The following is a 19,432-nucleotide window of genomic DNA, read 5'->3' on the forward strand; positions in this document are numbered from 1 at the left end:
ACAGTCTCATCAGTTATAATACTGTCTTCCACTGTTTGAAAAGTAGCTAATAAATCTTTTCCTATTTAGATGTCAACCTTTTGACATTCACAATTAGCCAGAAACCATCTGTAGGCGTGTATCCCATTTCTGTTGCTATCTCACACTCTTGGGCATTTAAGTATTACCAAGAGATCCCTCATACTTGGGAAGTTGTTAATTAAGATAATAGGGGTAATGAACTTGAGCAAATGAAAGAGTTCTCTTAGAAGATAGGCTCTACTTCCCTCACAGATTATCTTCTCAACTACCTTCTAAGAATATGGTTTGGTCTCCACTTAATATATAACAGACTTCTGATGACTTCATTCTGCTAAGACTAGATACTTGAAAACAATCAAAGGAAAAATCTTATTTAGTAACTTCATGTAGGTACTGTACATACAGGGCAAATCTGACTGAATCAAATTAATCTAATCAAAATTTTAGCCTTTATTTTAAGATGCTAAATTTCATCTTATTTTCCCTTTTAAATTGGATATTTAATTAGCATAATTTTAATATACATTCATTAAAATGCAGAGATAGAAGCAGAAGTTATCTTAGGAGGCATAAACTATGTACTCTCAAGCATAATTTAGTTTACTTTATATATTGTCAAATTTTACAGCATTATGAGAAAGTTGAAAGGTATAGTCTAGTCTTGTGGTTAAAATGATGAGCTCAGGAGTCACCTAGATTTAGATACCTCCCCTCTAGTTGCTGTGTCGCCTTGGTTCTATTTTGAAACCTATGTCTCAGTCTCCACATCCATGAAGTGGGGCTAAATATAGTGTGCCTTGTTCACAGGGTTGCTGGGAAAATTATCTGACATATTATGCAAAGCACCAAGTATATGAATTTAAGGCCTATAAATGTTAGGCATTTATACTTACAAAAATGTTTTAACATTCAGGTATTTTGAAGTTAAAGGTGGGATACCTCCAATTATACACTTATCAGGGATAATTTTTTCTTTCTTTTGTACAATTACAATAATCATTGTCAGAACAAGAGGCATTCATATTACTTAATTTAACTAAAACCATAAACTTAAGTGCCCTGAATATGTTTCTTTCTTAGCAAATTGTGCATAATGATTTATCAAAATAAGCATGTGTATTTGAATATATATTCTGTATGTGTGTGTCTGTTTCTTGAGGAGCCTTATTAAAGGAATTTCTTAAAAATCAGAAACATGAAATAAACATGAAAAAATAAAATAAAGAAATAACCATTATTAACCTGTGCTAATATTACCAATCTCTTTTAAACTCCTACCCATAAATATCCTCACATGCATGTGAGTTTGTGCTTATGTATATGTTTCTATAATGCAGAGGTATAAATTGTTTGTATACTTGTTTGCCAGACACTGATCATACCGTAATATTATTTTATACTTTGCCTTTTCTTAATTAATAGCATATGCTGCCAGGAATTTATCCTACAGATATCCTGCAAAATAACAACATTACATATGTACAAGATTAATCATTGTGTCATTGTTTGTAATAGGAGGAAGGCAGCTAATTATTTTGAGTTTAAAATATCAAAACTAGAGTTAAAAAATAATCTTTTAGTAGCCTGTCTTCAAATATAAGCTCCTAACACTGGTTTATCTTTCCTTTCTTGGTGGGATTCAAGACTGTCTCCCTCTTCATTCATTCAGTTGGTCAGTTTGGTAAGTCACAAAATGTTTATTGTCTATTCTTTGCTGGGAATCTGCCAGGCCCATGATATTAGATGGTCCATTTCGTCAAGTGGCTTATAGCCTTGCTACCTGGTTAATTCCTTTTGTCCCTCAGGTTCACTTAGATATCCTTTTGTACAGGAAACCAGTGAAGACTGGGTTAAGTGCCCACTTTTCTGTCCCCATAGCAGCCTGTACGTCCCCCTTTTCTTACCCTTGACACACAGCATTGACAATGCTTGTTTCTTCTCTGTGCCCGATACTAGTCAGTTAACTCTATAAGCAGAGTGTGTACATTCTTGGCCCATGTTGTTTCCTCAGAAGTTAGCATAGTGCCAGGCATGGTGGGTTATCAATAAATATATTAACTGAATCAATGATCATTTTGCCTGAATTTTGCTTTGACCTCTCTACTGTCCCTATTTATATTCTTTGCTGCATTTTTTAGTGCTTGTGTTTAATTATTTCTTCTATGTGTGTCAGTGCTGCCTGATCCTAATTGGGTAAGACATTGTCTATTTAATCAATCTTTTTCTATATTCAGAACAGAACAGTTCATGTGATCAAGGCTTTAGACTCAAAACAACTTGTTCTGAAATTAAATTATTTTAAGCTCAAGGGCAGGAACTACAGAGTTTACTGTTCTCTCATACCTTCTGATTCTTTACATAAAAAGGATATTAAATAAATATTAAGTAATATAAAATGTGATTTCAAGGAAATATTGACTGAAGATAGCAGTGGAATAGTTAACATGTCTGATAGTCTTAGAGAGGCAATATTCTAAATAGGGCTTGAATTTTGGCAGATTTGGCACCAGCCAGATCTGGATTTGAATATTGGCTCTGCCATTGATTTTGTGGTCCTGACTCTCACTTTCTCCATTTATAAAAAAAGCATTTATAAAACTTGCCTTATTGGGCTCTTATGATGGATAAATAAGATAAAATTATATAAACACCAGGCACATAGTACAGTGGTCTATAATAATTGTTGTACTCTTTTTTCTGAACTCTTATAGGATTTATTAAGATTAAACAGGAGATTCTTTACATTTGTATATTATGTCTACATACTTATTGGCTATTTTCTTCTACAAAAAGGAAATATTTTAAAATGAATGTAAAAGCCTCTGGGTCTTTATAATTCTGGGTACATAGGAGTGCATGCAGTAAACAAATGAATTTTATGTTGCAGCTCCATGGATGGAGAAATTTGGAGACTGGACCAGAGTGTCTCTGCATATAGCCTGCTTTTAATCAGCTGGCTACTAAAAACTTCAAATTTTAAAATGAGCTGTAGAAAGTCCTATTTAAGTTAAGGAGAGTTGGCCACTTTAAACTGGAATGCAGGATGTGTCATTTTAATTTAAAGGAAATGATTACTCCTATGATACACTTTCAAAGCACAATATTAAAGTTGAAAAGAAATCTTTTAAAATACGTATTTTTATTTTTTAAAAGCAGTATTGAAATCATGCTGTTTGGAGTAGAGACTAGAATTGGGAATGAGTTGTCTTAAAATCTCGTTCTTGAACTCTGTCATTACATCTCCATGCAAATGAGGGAATTATAGCTGAAAATAATCTTGCACATAGTAGATGCAAAAACTGTAGCCTAATTCTGGAGATTTCTATGGCATCCTCTGTTTTAGATTTAATTAAAAATAGTATCTGGGAGCGTTGATTAAGTTCTGCTGTTTTGTTCTCTGTATAATAACTGCAAATTGAGAAATCATTATATGTTTGAAGCTGGGTTAACTTCTTGAAGTAAAATTTCAAGAGTAAGAAAGGGAAAATTACACACACAGGGACACACACACACACGTATATATTTAAGATTTGAGGGAGGCCAGATTTACTTCCCTTAATCACGGGCACAGCTGCACACTCTCAGGTCTTTGCTGGAGCAGAGCTGGCCCACAAGGGTTACTGCTACTCACAGCAAATATGAATATTTCTCTACAGGCAGGAAGACCCAAAAACAGAGCCCAGAAGGTGGAAGCCAAGTTTTCATGGTTCTTTCTACTAAATCCCTTAGCAGGAATATTACTCCTGCTCCCTATGTAAAATAGTTTTCATGTAAATTTATTGTTAATTTTATTATTAACTTTTTCATTTACATACTCCTTTTTCAGGTTTGCATTCTCTGCTAAAAGATACAGGGTGTCAACATAAATTGAAGATGTGACCATAGATTTTCTAGAAAAGTAGCTGTGCTTAGAATTTAATAAGATTGCAGAATAAAGAAATGTCATTTATGTTTGTCCTGACAGTTGAAGAATAAATACTATTAAATAACACTGACTTACATTTTCACTTTTAATTACAATTTAAAATTCTAGTTGAACTAATTTGCTGTTTTATAATATAAATAGGGCACTTTTATAAAATAGACATTCTTTATAAGTACTAAATAGATTTGTATTTCTGTTTGTGCCTGTTTTAGTCATTTTAAATTTTAAAATATTTGTGTTTATCTTTCTATATACATTACTGGTATTAATGAAGGATTCTGGTAACTAAACTGGTATATAACTTTCTTAAAAAATTTATATATTCCAATTATAATATTTGTTTTTCTTCTCAGTAATAACTACTGTTATTACATAGAAAGACTGAATTTCATTGGAGTAGTAATAGCTATGCCTTTATGAATCATAAGAAGAAATAAACTGCTTTTCTAACAATAGCTCTTTCATCTATTTAAATTTTAGCTAAGTAGATAGGTGATCAAAGAGTATCCTTATTGTCCCTAATATCATTGTGTTGGAATGTGTATTTGTGGGGGAAAGGGATGGGTTTGCTTGTATTCTTTTTTCTTTTCTCTTTCAGTGTACTAGGTCATTGCTTGATGTCCACTGCAAGCAGAAAAAGGCTCACCACTGTGTTCCCAAGCTTGCACCAACCAGCCCTGCTGTTTCTACTCCGAGGACAGAGGAGGAGGCCTCTCCTGTCTCCATGACAACCATGTGTCCTCCGGGAAGCTGCTTGTAGCTAAAGACCTTCTGAGAGCTGGGGGAAGGGCTGTTTCTGAGGAAAATCTCACCTCATTTCTCCTCTTTGCAGCACAGAATTTTTAATTGTCTTTCTTATATTGTGTCTCTACATAATGCTGTACCCAAAACCCACACACCCAAAACGTTATTTCATAAACAAAAAACAAATCACAAGGATTTTTCTAGCATCTGGCACTTAGTTTAACAAGCCCCTCCCCCTCCTGTGTTAACTTTAGCTTTGTCTCTAATTCTCCAATTCCCTGAAATGATTTAAATATTAACATTCATTGGAAAGCCAAACAAACACTGCCTTAGCCTGGGAATATTGTTGCTATACATTATGAATATTTGAAAGGACAAAAAAAAGTTTCTTTCTTTGCTTTTTGTTTAAACAGACTTAGTAATACAATTTAAAATTGTAGACCAGACAAAAAACCGTTTTATCATTAGTCAACAAAGATGTGTGCTGTATACATTATGCAAACCTAAATTTACCAGATTAATTCATTGGCGGGGAGTTGAGCATTTGATTTGAATTTGCCACAAATTCTCAGCAATTATTTTACACATACACTTATTTCTTTAAATAAGCTCTGTTCCTAGAAAATATGTATTTGATTTTTTTATTTTGCCCTGTGGCTCTGCTTGGTAATGGTGTTGGGCTGGTACAGTAATTTTCCCAATGTTCTCCACATTTTATTTCAAGGCAGTCTCTTCCTGTCTTGTGGCTTCAACAAGCATCCAGAATCCAGTGAGTTACGGTTGTGTGAAGAATGCCTTAGCCCGGAGCCTTCCTTAGCCCGGGATGCTGGCTTCAGGTGGAATGAATTTAGGGAAGCGGGGTGGGGGGGTTGGGCGGGGCGCGGCGGAACCCCTAGGTTTCCCAGAATTCCCTTTGCGGTCTGGCTTCAGCTTGGCGGTCTCCACACGCGGAACAGAAGCAACTGCCATATTTGCCGCCTGAGGGAGGCGCGTGGCCCCAAGCAGTGAGGTAAATTGTGCCTGCAGTAACTTGTGTTGTGGGCGCCGGGCAGCCCCGGGGCCTGCGGCTTCTCTGGCTCCCGCCGGAGCTCCTTCCTCACCTCTGGCTCCTGGACCAGGCCGGGTGTGCGGCTTCGCGCTGTCAGGGCCTGCCTCTGCGTCAGGTCGCCCACCCGCTGCATCTTCTCTTGGCTTCTCCGCGTCCTGGGCCAGGTGCGTGCGCAAGAGAAACATGACCAAATCTAAGCGTGACAAATCCACAGCTGTGTGGGAGATTTTAACCCACTTGGCTCAGTAACAGAATAAGCAGACAAAAACTCCGTCAACGCAGAGGTGATTAAACAGTGGATACATAGATCACTGTACCTCACGATTGCGGAATAGACATTGTTTACAAATACATGCAGAATGTTTCCTCAAAAAGACTATATGCCGTCCCTGAAGTAAGTTTCAGCAAGATCTTATTTTTTATTTATTTTTAAAATTTTATTTCATTGTAAGAACGCTTAACAATATCTACCCTCTTAAAATGCTGTGTGTACAGTTCATGTACAGCAGCTCTCTAGAGCTTATTCATCTTGCTTAACTGAAGCTTTATGCCTATTGTAAGTCCCCATTTCCCCCTCCTCCAAACCCCTGGCAGTCACCATTCCCATCTTTGAATCTATGAATTTGGCTACTTTTAGATACCTTGTGTAAGTGGAATTATGCAGCATTTGCTTTTCTGTGACTGCAATATTTCACTTAGTGTAATGCTCTCTGGGTTCATTCATTTTGTCTCATACCGTAGAACTTCTGTCCTGAATGGTATTCCACTGTATGTGCATGCCACATTTTCTTTATCCATTCATCTGTCAGTGCACATTTAGGTTGTTCCCACATCTTGACTGCTTTGAGTAGTGCTGCAGTGAAATTGGGAGTATGTTTATCTCTTTGAGATCCTGATTTCAATTCTTTTGGATTAAATAAGCAGAAGTGGGATTGATGGATCATACGGTAGTTCTGTTTTTAATTTTTTGAGGAACTTTCATACTGTTTTCCATAGTAGCTGTACTATTTGGCATTCCCACCCATACTGTGCAAGAGTTCCAATTTCTGCACGTGCTTGCTAACACTTTTAATCTTCTTGTATGTGTAACTTAATGCTTTTCATCAAATTTGGGCCGTTATTTCTTCAGTTTGTTTTTTGTTTTTTCTGTCTCTCTTCTCTCTTTTTCTACTGCCATGACACATGTTGGTATGCTTTATGGTGTCTCACTTTTCTCTGAGGCTGTTTATTTTTCTTCATTTTTTCCCTTCCCTCTGTTTTTCAACTTATGTAATCTCTGTTGATCTATCCTCAACTTTGCTGACTTTTTGTTCTGCTAGCTCAAATTCATTATTGAACCCCGTAGTGACATTTTCACTGTAGTTATTGTGTTTTTCAACTCTGAAATTCCTCATTCCTTCTACCCTTCAAGATGGTGGTGGTTATTATTTTCTTGCTTGTTTTTTTTAACTTTTAATTTTTATTTGTTTAGTGATTTGGCTGAACTAATTGTGTGAAGTCTATTTCCTCTATAGTGTGCAGCTTCTAATTTTCTTGCTAAGATTGTTTTCCTTTCTTTTTCTCTCTTAGCCTGGATATGCTTGGGTCAACATTAATTAGCCACTTAATTGGTTAAAGCTTCTACTTGAGCCCCCTTAGCCAGTTCAGTTTTTACCCTTTGCCACTAGATATGTGTGTGGCTTGAAGACTGTTATCCCAGGCCAGGGACTTTAGGTTTTTCAGCCCCATGTTCAGCCAGGAACTAGTAGCTTAGAGTTGTGCTCTTTGATTGCTCCTGAGGGAGTACAACCTTGGACGTGCGCACAGTCTTTCAGACTGCCAGGGTTGAGTCTGAATTTATTTTTCATCCTAGCTTCCTAGGAGTTACCCCTTGGGCAGAGTGTTTCTTGTTCAGTCAGTGTTTGGTCAGAGGCTGGATTCAAGCCCTTTATGCAAATGAGCCTTCCATCCTATTTGATGGGTTTACGTGCAATTCAGGGAATGCTTTCACATCTGCCCCATCTCTTGTTCTGATTTCTTCTGAGTGGATGAAGCCCAGTGCATATATATTATATAGCTTTCTTGACCAATAGAATTGACTGTGACCTCAACAGGGCTCTTCTGGCTTTCTTGTTTGTTGGTTCACTCTATTGATGTAATGGCTGCTCTGCTGTTCTTGTGTCATGGAGCTACTAGCTTCCTCTTAATTAATGTCCACCAAGATTGCTCTTGTTTTCGTTAACACCCTTAGACATGGAGTTCTGCACTTGTTCTTACAAGTAAAGTCAATCAGAAACATGGTGTACTCCATATGAAATTAGTTCTTTGAAGTTTTTTGACACTTGCTTTTTGATCTATCATTTGATTTATTTTAGTAAGTGCAACATGTACACTTGAAAAAAACAGACTTTTTCAAATGTTGCAGAGCTCTTTATGTGTCTAATAGCAAAAGCTAATTGTAATCAAAGATTACATATCCTTATAGGTCTTTCTGTCCACTTGAATTATCAGTTATTCAGGAAATATGTTAAAATCTTTCATTGTATGATATATTTGTCTGTTTCTTCTTGTGATTGAACAGCTTTTTGCTTTATATATTTTAAAGAAGTTCAATAGATGCATCCAGTTTAAAATTTTCTTAGAGTTATAAAATTAGTCACTAATAATATAAATATGTGAGTATTCATTATATTAGTATTCGCCTGATAATTTTCCAATCCTGTTACTTTTAACCTTTCTGCATTTTTGTATTTTAGGTTTATTTATTTTAAGTAACTAGATTATAAAAATCAACTTGATATTTTTTGCTTTTTAATTGGATAGTTTAATGTATTTACTGGTAATTACTAACATATTACTGACATATTACTGTAGATATCACCAATGCCATGGTGTTATGTTCTGTGTTGGAGCTGTTCTCCAGAGTATACCTTTTTTATGGAATATAGTGTGACTTTTATTTCTCTCTAGAGTTGTGTAACGCAGTCATCCTGGACAATAAAACAGTATGATGCGGTAATTAAGATATTGGCAGCCTGTTTCTCCTGGGACTGGGCACTAGGGACAGAGGCAGTCCTGCCTTCTTAGAATGCCCCAGATAAAGTTTCTGTAACATAGAACTGGGGGCTGGAGAAGAGAGTGAGTTGTGGCTCAAATGCCACAGACCTCATTGTTCTTCCTCATATTTAGTGGATTTTCCTAAAGGAATGTTTCTCCATTTGCTGTATGCCCTTAGGACGATTTCCAGAGATCTTAAATAATAGATCTTAATAATTTTGACCTCTTATATAGTTGTTTTGTTGGTGAGAGAGGATATTGGCTTTACAGCCAGCTTGCCTGGATTAATATCTCTATTGTTGTTCTTCCCAGCAAAGCATCCTTGGGCAAGTTAAGAATATTACTTGTATCTCAATTTCTTCATAATCCTTATCTTTGTAGGGATAATGTGAGCATCACCATGCAGAATATTTGAAAATGATTAGATTAGAACATAATGAGCACTTGTCCATTACATGCTGACTGTTATTAATTTACACCAAGTTGTTTTGTACTTTGCTTTATTTTTTCTGTTTTCTCTTCCCTCTTGTGCTTTTGAATTTATTAAGTATCAAGTTATATCGTTTTCCTCCTGTAATGATTTTAACATTTTTATTCCATTTCTTGTCTTTGCATGTATATTCTTGAAATTTTAGTTAGCATTTTAAGCAAAATTTGAAGTTAATGTCTTTATCAAACTCCTGAACAATGCAAAAGACTTTAGAATTCTTTTTTTTTTAAATTGAAGTATAGTTGATTTACAGTATTATATTAGTTTCAGGTGTGCCAACAGTGATTCAATATGTTTATAGGCTATACTTCATTTAAAGTTACTACAAAATGGCTGTATTTCCCTGTGCTGTACTGTATATCCTTGTAGCTTATGTATTTTATCCATAATAGTTTGTAGCTCTTAACCCCATACTCATTCCATGCCGCCTCTTCCCTCTCCCCAGTGGTAACCAATAGTTTGTTCTCTATATCTGTGAATCTGTTTCTGTTTTATTATATGTTTTCATTTGTTTTATTTTTTTTAGATTTCACATACAAGTGATAACATAGAGTATTTACCTTGGTGGTAGTGTGTAGCTGTGCTGTAGAGCAGGCAGAGCTTGTGTGGGTGCTAGGCATGGGTTGAGGCATGAGCTGTGACTGGGTGGCTGCATTAGAGACCCAGACCAGTTCTGATGTACTGCCTGTCTAAGTGCCAGTAATGTCTGCCTCTGTCCTACTAAGATGCTCTGGGTCTGAGCCACCTTTGTGCCTTACAGCTGAGGTACCCTTCTGCCACAGCAGCCCTAGCCACACTGTGGAGCTGTGTCATGAAGCAAGCAGGGCCTGAGTGGGTGCTCACTTCAGGCCAGGGCATGTACTGGAATAAGTCCAGGTGTGGGGGAGACTGGCAGAGATGCATGCAATTTCAGTGCATGCTCTGCACACTGTTTCAGGAGGGCAGATCTTAAGTCTTCCATTTTGTTTTAATTTCAGTTATTACCTTTATTTTTATAAATAGCATGATATTCTTCTTGAAGTGTGCCTCATAATTTTTTTTTTTAGGGCAGTATCAAATTCTCCAACTATGTTCTTTTGTGTCAAGATTGTCTTGGCCTTACTTGGTTTTGTTTTTAAATACAAATTTCAGAATCAGGTTGTCAATTTCCATTAAGGAAAAACCTACTGGGATTTAAAGTTTTGTTGAGATTGCATTATACATATCTGAGATAATATATATCTCAGTCTGTGTACATGAGTATCTAATAATATTGAATTTTACCATCCATTATATCTCTCCTTTATTTAGGCCTTCCTTAATATCCCTTAGTGATGTTTTTTTTTACTCATAAATTTATTTACTAAATTGTTACTCACAGTTTACTTTTCTAATATTATTAAACATAATTCTATCCTATGCCTGAAGAGTTTGTGAATATGTTTTCCCTTTTTCCACTCTGCAGCTTTGTTTTCTCATTGTTTTGTTATTTCTCTTTTTGTTAGTTCATGTTTCTTGGACTTTATTTGTGGGAAGTCTTTAAGGCCTCACCCGAGGTGTGGTCTTTTAGAAAAGATTTCAGTTAGTTTCTACCAGAAGCCTGAAACCACCGGCAACTTGTGCGTACTTTAAATTGAATTTTTCGCTTGCAGTATTTTGTACTAGGCATATGGTATAAATTTGGATCATAAATCCAAGTGAATTCTAGGTCTAAGACTATAAATCTTAAGAGAGACTTTTTCTGTAAGCCAGAGCTAAGACAAAGCAGAAGAATTTGCTTGCTAAGGTTTCTTTCTATCTGCTTTTGCAAGGTTGATTTTTAAAAATATTTTCATTAAGTTGGTAGATTTTTGTGGGTCTTGAATTTATATGGGATCTCTAACTAATATTCAGTCCAAATCTTTGTCTTCTATTTCTGTATGGAGGCAATTTGAAACCAAGCTATAGGTCACTGGGATCAATAGGTGCCCATAGAATAGCCTCTGACTTCGGTACTTGTTTACATTTCACTATCAGCCCTAAGGAATTTCCCTTGTTTTCTAGTAAGGCCAACCATATATTAAAATGGTCTTTTAAAAATATTTTGTTCTCTGTGTTTAGATATTTTATGACAGAAAGGTTTTACGATAATTGTCTCATTAATGCTGGAACTATGTATTCATCAAGCAAAATCCTAGTTATCAGTGTATTACTAGTGTACCCATGAGTTACTAAGGTGAAGAATATGTACCTGATTAAGAATGTGGAATAAAACCTGACTATATTGTTACCCATACAACATATTTCTAATTGAGGGTGACTAAATAAAACTATCCTTTCACTGACAAATTAATGAAATGAAAATTTTTGTTAGACATTTACTTGAAAACTATTGTTACAAGGAATACAGTATTTCTAAGATACTTGTATATCTTTCAGCTAACTGGATGGTGATTTAGCTGAATTTAGATGCTAATAAATTTGAGAGTCATCCTCAGTAAGGGCTGGAAAAAATTTACTGGTATTATTGTTGTCATTTAAATATTTTTGTGTGTTCCTGGAAGAATCAATTCTAACAATGTATCTGAAAACTGATAGACACATACCCTGCTAGTCATTGCTGATAAAGGATAGAAGGGTGAGAAAAGTAGTGAGTTGCATCCCATATCTTGGATGTACTACAATCTGTTAGAAGAGATAAATGCAAAGGAGATAATACAGCACAGTATGGTACATACCATCATAGATGTGCAGTAGGAAGTCTGAGGAGAAATGATTTGGGGAAATCTGAGGAAATTTCCTACAAGATGATGATACTTGAGTCAGTTCTTCAAAGATGTGCAACAATTTGCCAGGGGTAAAAAGAGAGGGGAATACATTTCAGGCAAAGACTGTAGCATGTTCTAAGACAGAAGAGATGTAAAAAAAAATTGTGTAATTGGAGATTACGGGGAGAAGGCATGAGTTGTGAAGTGGTAGCCAATTATAGATGATAGTAATGGGATAAGTAAGGGGCAGGTTATGTAGGATTTTTTTAACTCCATAATAAGAAAGAAAAATGAATTATCTGAATAATAGGGTGCTGTCAGTTTTAGATTTCAGATATGTACTTCAGTATGTCAATTGGCAGAATTATTGGAGACAGATTCTGGGGAGAAGAGCAAAGGAGAAATACTGCAGATGAAAGGACACATAGGAGTCAGTTACAACAAAAGTTTGGTAACATCAAATCATTAATGTCTTTCTTTGTAAAAAGAATAAAACATTTTAGCTGTTATTCTAACATAAGAGAATGATGTACATCGTTTACTTTTTTGTAATGAAAATAGTGCTCTAAGGAATAAAAGATTTAAGCCCATCTTCTTGAAGTTTTGTGGCAAATGTTAATGACAAGAAGTAAGTACACTTTTGGTTTAAGACAATATTACAAATAACTAATGATTCCTTTGTTTTAATCTCTTTTGTTATTACTAAGTGTTGTCTTTTAGAAAGCTGTAGCATCATAAAAAAGAAACACTAGCCATTCTTTCAATTATTTAAAACATCCTTCAACTTTGTGGTAAAAAAAATATCTTTGTGGACAAGAAGACTTTTTCCTTATTGGGGCTAAAGTCAAGATCAAATGTATTTCTGTTTATTTAGTTATCTGAATGTTATTTTAAAAGGTGTATTGACAGTATACATTTTCATTATTACTCATATAAAAGAGATTACTCATTTTGAATAGGGAATTTGATTTTGAAGATAAAATTGTTGAGTTAAAGTACTACTAGACAACATCCCTAATCCAGCATTCCCATTCAGTTGATGGGAAATGTGAGGGACCAGAATTTGATTTGCCTGGATTACACTGCTAATTTTTTACCAGAACTGAAACTAAAAGCCAGGTGTTTGAACTATCAGTTCAGTTCTTTTTACTTTTTACATTGCCACAAAAATGGTCAACAAGAACTTTACAATTACTACTGAGTGGTTTGAAATACATCAGAATGATTTTCAAGTTATTTTATTGTATTCTAATTATTTGAAAACTAGTTAAACACAGACATTTATATAGCTATAATCTTTTAGTTACATTATTTGAAATGCAGAATACCCATTTTTCTCTCCACACAAATGGTTTTTCTTTATTGAAGGGCAGCCATTTAGTATCACTCATTGGTGAATTTAAGCTTCTTTAATTTCATAGTATTGTTATTTCTATGTCCAGCTTCATTAATTCTGTTTTTAGTAGAATTCTTCATGAGGTTTAATAATAGGCTTTTTCTTGTGAAAGTAATCATTTAAAAAAAATCCATGAAATTACATTAGCAAATCTGTATTCTGAACATTTTCAGAATATCCTTTAGCCAGATATATTTTTTAAAGTTTTGTTTTTTGTTTTTGTTTTTTTGCAACTGAAGATACTCTTCTGGACATATGATCTTAGATATAATGCATATTAATTCATAGGTTACTTGGCTAATGATTATATAATAGATGCCTAAAAAGGCTAAGGACTTTGCAAGTAAGAACTTTGACTTCTTTATGGTGTTGATCTGAAATTTGATCTGAAAATTGACTTGAACAGACAGAAGCCAATTAATTCCAATTAAGTCATCTTATACTGTTTACATTGGGGGAAATTATGAAATACACATATTTAGTTCCAATTCATCTTCAAAAATATAAGCATTACAACTGGCATTTTCCACTGAGAATAAACATTTGGTTTTGATCTGACATAAATCCAAGGGACCCTGAAAAAAATTCTCAATCACTGCATCATTAATATTTATGTGTAAATAGGAGTTCATAAAATACATTTAAGTAACAAACTATGTAACATTTATTTACTACCAAGAAATTTGGAAATGGTATTAATTACACTGAAAGGAGTTCAGATTAAAATATTTATAACCAAGGAAATTAACTGAAATTGACAACCATTGTAGATGGCTACTATTATTGTTATTGAACCTGCAAGTTGAAACATGTGGGCTTGAACTTTTGTGCACATAAAAGTTCACAAAAACTGCTTTTAATAGTCTTTATTGTGTATTACTGCTTGGTGCACTATGCACTAGGTTGTTACAAAATTCATATGAACTTTTATGTATACAAATGTCAGATCAAGTACAAGTTTCTTTAACTTTATATATTTTAAACTTCCAACAATAAAAAAACAGAAGCCAAGAAATTAAATACAGTAAAAAAATGAAATATTTATTCTTTTGGCTCAATAATGACATAGCTCACCATTCTTTTTAGTAATAGCAATTCCTTGCATGCAGTTCATCAATACACTACGAGTAAATAGTTTTGTAAAAGGAATTAACAGTAATTTTTTGGTTTGTGCAAAAAACAAAAACTTATATCATGTTAGGTAATTGCACAACTTTGCCACTATGTTCATGGCTAAAAGGGACAGAGCCCAAGTTATATCTCTGATAGCTTTAGTGCAGCAGGAATTAAAAAAATAAGACTAGTCTGCATAAGCAAATACTACAAAAGTTGAGTAAAAAAAAAACCTTCCATGAATAAAGGGTTATATTGAGGCAACCATAGTTGGTAGAAAATGATCAAGGCTTAAATTTTTGACTAATGTATCTCCTACTGGAATGGTAGAAAATGTAACAAAGAAATCCATAAAACCTATTGTCTAAATTTATTTTAGGAAGTTTCCATTGAAAAGTGTTATGGATTCAAAAGTTTGGTGTTATGATTAAAAATAAAAAGCAAAAGCATAAAGTAAAATAAATTGCCATGTCATCAACCTGAAAATAATTTTTTTATGTACAAAATGCAACAAATAAAATTGATCATATTTTACATTATTTATATTTAAACAAGTTTTAGACATATTTTTAGCAAAATGTGAAGTATAGGTTTTGACAGTATGCAGTATGCAGTATGTTTCCTTGAAATCTAGAGAGACATGATATGACACTCTAGTTGAATTAAAAATGCAAAAGGAAAGGGGCTTTTAAATAACTGCAAGCTATTCTGCTTAACATACTAGACATAGAGCTGGTTGAATTCACTCTACTACCAACATGTGACTTCTAACCAAGACTTGTGAAGAATGGGTTGAGTAAAATAGAGCAGCATAGGCAATTAACATGCATTAGTGATAGTCTTCAAACTATTTATGTTTAATGAATGATACAGGATACATCCCTGTTGGAAGCTCGCAAAAGACATACACACTGTGGTACATATTTGATTTAATATAAGTTGTTTATAAGAAGATATATTTATATATATATACACACACACACGTGTATAAATATATATATATATATATATATATCTGAACATGCACCACAGGATAAAACAACTATTTACATAACAGAGGATGTGTTTAATTGACATAAAATGTCAGCTTTGCTGAGAGCAGAAGATGGCAAAGCAATTCTGCAGCAGAAAGTGGAACAACTATTCTAAAGTGATACTTTAGATATACTTTTCTAGAACAGATTTCTTAGATTACTTTTTTTGGAAAGCATTTAACCAAAATTAAATATAGTGCTCTGGAACTTAGAATAAAATTTGCACTTGCTGAAACAGAATACTTTGCATAAAAATAATCCTTTAAAAATTAGAGGAGACTTTACAGGCACATAACTGTAGATATAAACATAGACTAAAACACTTTCAAAATTAAAGCCGTCTAGAAAATGGAGGTACCTGAAATTGTTATTAGAAATTTTTTTCTGGGTTTGAGCAAGAATTTCATCTCTTGGGCAAAACCCTTTTGTCTGATTATTTGAGAGACTTGTGGAGTAGTATCACAGAGCTATTATATACTATTTTTTCTCAACTTAAACCTCATTTATAAAAATAGTGACATAGTATTATGAATAAACTATGAATTAGCGACCAGGGAAATCCACTAGAACAAATTTTGTAAAAATATGGCAGATATGGAAGTTAAAAATAGAGTGGATGCAAGTACTGTACTAAAAGTGTTTGGTGTAGTTACAACAATCACTTTGCACAACTATCCCTACATTCTAGGTAGCCATTGAGTTTCTCCTCAGCAGTGTCAGCTGGTAATGAAAACAGCAACCTCTTGTCAGTGTTGATACCCTGACTCACAGAGTTGTAGTGATGAAGAGGTCACTGTCTTGTTATAGGCACTGACCATGAGTATTTGTTAAAACAGTCAGTTTGGCATAGACCTCCTCTGAGAGTCCAGTTGACACACAGACTTTACCTTCTTGGGCTGTAAACAGTTGATCACAAAGATAATTCTTTGTTTCTATTTACTTTTGATTTTCCCTGACCTCTTTCCCTTTGATTCCTTTTTCTGGTTTGTCTTTCTCAAACTTTTCTTTGTCTGGTTTTGTTACACTATCATAAGAAGGAGGAGAGGTGGTAGAGGAACTTCCATCTGTTTTTTCTGGGGTGGAGTTCCCATTTAATTTGTCAATAATCATGTCATCTTTTATAGGTAAGTCAATCCTCCCTTTGATTGCCTCTTTATTATATTCATTTAATACCTTTTTTAACCTTTGCTTTAAAAGATAACATCTGAAATTACGCTGAATGATAGCAGCAGACACCTCTTCTTGTTTGCGTTTCAAAGTGGTTGTAATGGGCTCATAAGAGACTTTGGAGGGGTTCGATGCCATGAACCTATCTTCCATCTGTATTCGAAGGGCATCCATCTCTCCACTTTCACCCAAAACACGCTTTGTAAAGGCAAATAAGATGTCAAGGCAGTGAATCCTGTCCCCACTGACCATGGGCAGATCCATGGCAATGAGCTGGACTTTGTTTGGTTTTGCTATGAGAAGCGGAGGATCCAGGGCAGCCGCAAAATCAGAGAGCTTGGAGAACTCTATGAACTGGGTGGCATCTGGGTCAAACTTCTCCCAAACCTCGTAGAACATCTCAAAGTCATCCTCACTCAGGGGCTCTGCACTTTCTTCAGTAGCAACACTGAAGTTCTCCAGGATGACAGCGATGTACATGTTCACCACAACCAGAAACGATATGATGATGTAACTGACAAAAAAGAAAATCCCAACAGAGGGGTTCCCACAGTCTCCCTTAACAGAGCTTCCAGGGTGAATTGTGTCTGGGTCACAGTCGGGTGGTGCACTATTGAGAATAGGTGCTAGTAACCCATCCCAGCCAGCAGAGGTGGTGATCTGGAACAGGCAGATCATGCTGTTGCCGAAGGTCTCAAAGTTGAACATGTCATCGATTCCAGCTTCCTTTTTAACATAGGCAAAGTTGGACATGCCAAAGATGGCGTAGATGAACATGACCAGGAAGAGCAGGAGGCCGATGTTAAACAACGCAGGAAGGGACATCATCAAAGCAAAGAGCAGCGTGCGGATCCCCTTCGCCCCTTTGATCAGACGCAGGATTCGGCCAATCCTGGCGAGACGGATCACTCGGAACAAGGTAGGGGACACAAAATATTTTTCTATCAGCTCAGCCAGAAACATACCTATGGAAAAATTAGAAAACAGCTAAACAGTGAATATCTTAGACTTATATGAATGTTTTTTCTTTGCAAGGTTAATGAAAACAACAAATTTGTTGTGAATATAAACTTCTGCTATTTGGATCCACTCCCTAATATTACCAATTAAAGATTACAGAGTTTTAGTCAATGATACTATAATGTCATAAACCAAAATGGACTTTTGCAAAATCCAACAAATTAAATAACCTCACACAGTGGTGTGACAAGATTATATATACCCAATTACTATGAATAGTTATCCTCACATATGAAATGTGCCAATTGCAAACAAAAATTGTTTCTAAAATCTCCAAATATATTTTCTATTTTTGAATACTGACATTCTTCAGTTAGTGGGAAGTAAAACAAGAGTGTTAAACTTTAGATCTACACACAACATGATTCTCAGATCTAATTTCCATATTACATAGCTGGCAGGCCTTGGGGGACATTTCCTACAACTGCTCTTCTTTGTAAACAAACGATTCTTACCTACAATGGAGAGAATCACCACCACAAAATCAAAGATGTTCCAGCCTATGGTGAAGTAGTAGTATCTGAGTGAGATAAGTTTCAGCACAAATTCTCCAGTGAACAGGACAATGAACACAAGGTTGATCCGAGACAAAACTAGAGTCATATATTTACTTTGGTCATCAGTTTCTACCATCATGGTGACCATATTCAGGCAGATGAGGATCATGATGCTGATATCAAAAACTTGTCTGGTTACAAAATCAAAGACCATTCCTTGGAATTTGTTCTAGAAAGAGAGGAGGGAGAAGGTTAATAGGCATATTTCATAAATAATGATCCAGTAAAATTGCAGATGAAGTCCTTCCACATATGGCTCTGGAGATATGCCCCCTTCTCACATTACCCCAAACAAATCTGTTAAAAGAGAAAGAAATGAAAAATGTCATATGACAAAAACAAAACATAATTGTTTTATTTGGGTCCCATGGGAAGACAGAACTGAATTAGACATAAATTGGTGGCAACTGGCTGATAATATGCATGGGCTTTGCTTAATTTTAATAACTATGATAATTTTTATAAAAAATAAGGACAACTAATAATGAAGATTTACAAAGTAGGTTAAAATAGACAGACTTTTAGATGGATGAATATGTCAATTCATTTGTCAACACTTTGGGAATTTTGATTTATATCTTATTTCTGTCTCTCCATCCATCAAAATATGTCAGTCATTTACTATTTAATTCTGCGTCTTCTAACTATAATATTTAAATGACCATCAGTAAAGCAGATTTACGCCCTTTTGTGTACCCTTCCCTACCTCCTCCCTCCCACCCTCTCCCTGCTCCAATTACTCTAAAAAATGTGTTAAAGTGAAGTTATTTCTAGGATTCATGAGACCTTGTGAAGTCCCAGTTCTAGAGATTACAGGCTTTGTGACTTTGGGTACCATATCTTTGGGCCTCAGTTTCCTTTTTCCTTACCTATCTAAGAGGATAGATGATTTAGAGTACAGCTCTGTGAACATAATCCTCCATTTTTATGTCTTTCCACTATAATGAAGCTCTATGGAGTATGCATTCTGAATGTCTTTTGTGTGAGTGTATTTGGTGAAACAAACTATTTTGATGACACCCTTTTCCTTTCCTAAAAAGGTTAAGAATATTTTCTAGTAGTCATAAGAATAGAGAAAACCAACAGCATAGAGGGAGGCCATGGGTGTAGAATGGAAGTCTGGAAAACTGCATCTACTTAAAAGGACAAGAGGGT

General features: G+C 35.0%; 2 protein-coding genes and 1 long non-coding RNA gene across 17 annotated transcripts in view; 2 read left to right on the forward strand and 1 right to left on the reverse strand.

The window, feature by feature from the left end:
* LOC140696605 (uncharacterized) overlaps positions 1-4,902 on the forward strand; it is a 28,289-nt gene extending 23,387 nt beyond the window's left edge. For both annotated transcript variants that reach the window (XR_012073106.1, XR_012073105.1), the window contains 2 exons: positions 1,666-1,702; positions 4,545-4,902. This is a non-coding gene — a long non-coding RNA (uncharacterized lncRNA). The remainder of the gene's footprint in view (positions 1-1,665; positions 1,703-4,544) is intronic.
* A 761-nt stretch (positions 4,903-5,663) lies between these two features.
* The window catches only part of LOC102528082 (sodium channel protein type 2 subunit alpha), a 272,534-nt gene continuing 258,765 nt past the window's right edge, over positions 5,664-19,432 (forward strand). The window contains exons 1-2 of the mRNA XM_072961091.1: positions 5,664-5,902; positions 17,440-17,619. The gene's annotated coding sequence lies outside the window, so the exon portion shown is untranslated. The remainder of the gene's footprint in view (positions 5,903-17,439; positions 17,620-19,432) is intronic.
* LOC102526612 (sodium channel protein type 3 subunit alpha) overlaps positions 16,232-19,432 on the reverse strand; it is an 80,328-nt gene continuing 77,127 nt past the window's right edge. For all 14 annotated transcript variants that reach the window (XM_072961088.1, XM_072961086.1, XM_072961085.1 and 11 more), the window contains 2 exons: positions 18,176-18,446; positions 16,232-17,665 (listed from right to left, as the gene is read on the reverse strand). In XM_072961088.1, coding sequence (XP_072817189.1) covers positions 16,470-17,665; positions 18,176-18,446 — 1,467 coding nt within the window. In that variant the 3' untranslated portion in view covers positions 16,232-16,469. The remainder of the gene's footprint in view (positions 17,666-18,175; positions 18,447-19,432) is intronic.

This window comes from Vicugna pacos, chromosome 5 (genome assembly GCF_048564905.1).
Source record: "Vicugna pacos chromosome 5, VicPac4, whole genome shotgun sequence".
Classification (NCBI taxonomy): Eukaryota; Metazoa; Chordata; class Mammalia; order Artiodactyla; family Camelidae; genus Vicugna; species Vicugna pacos.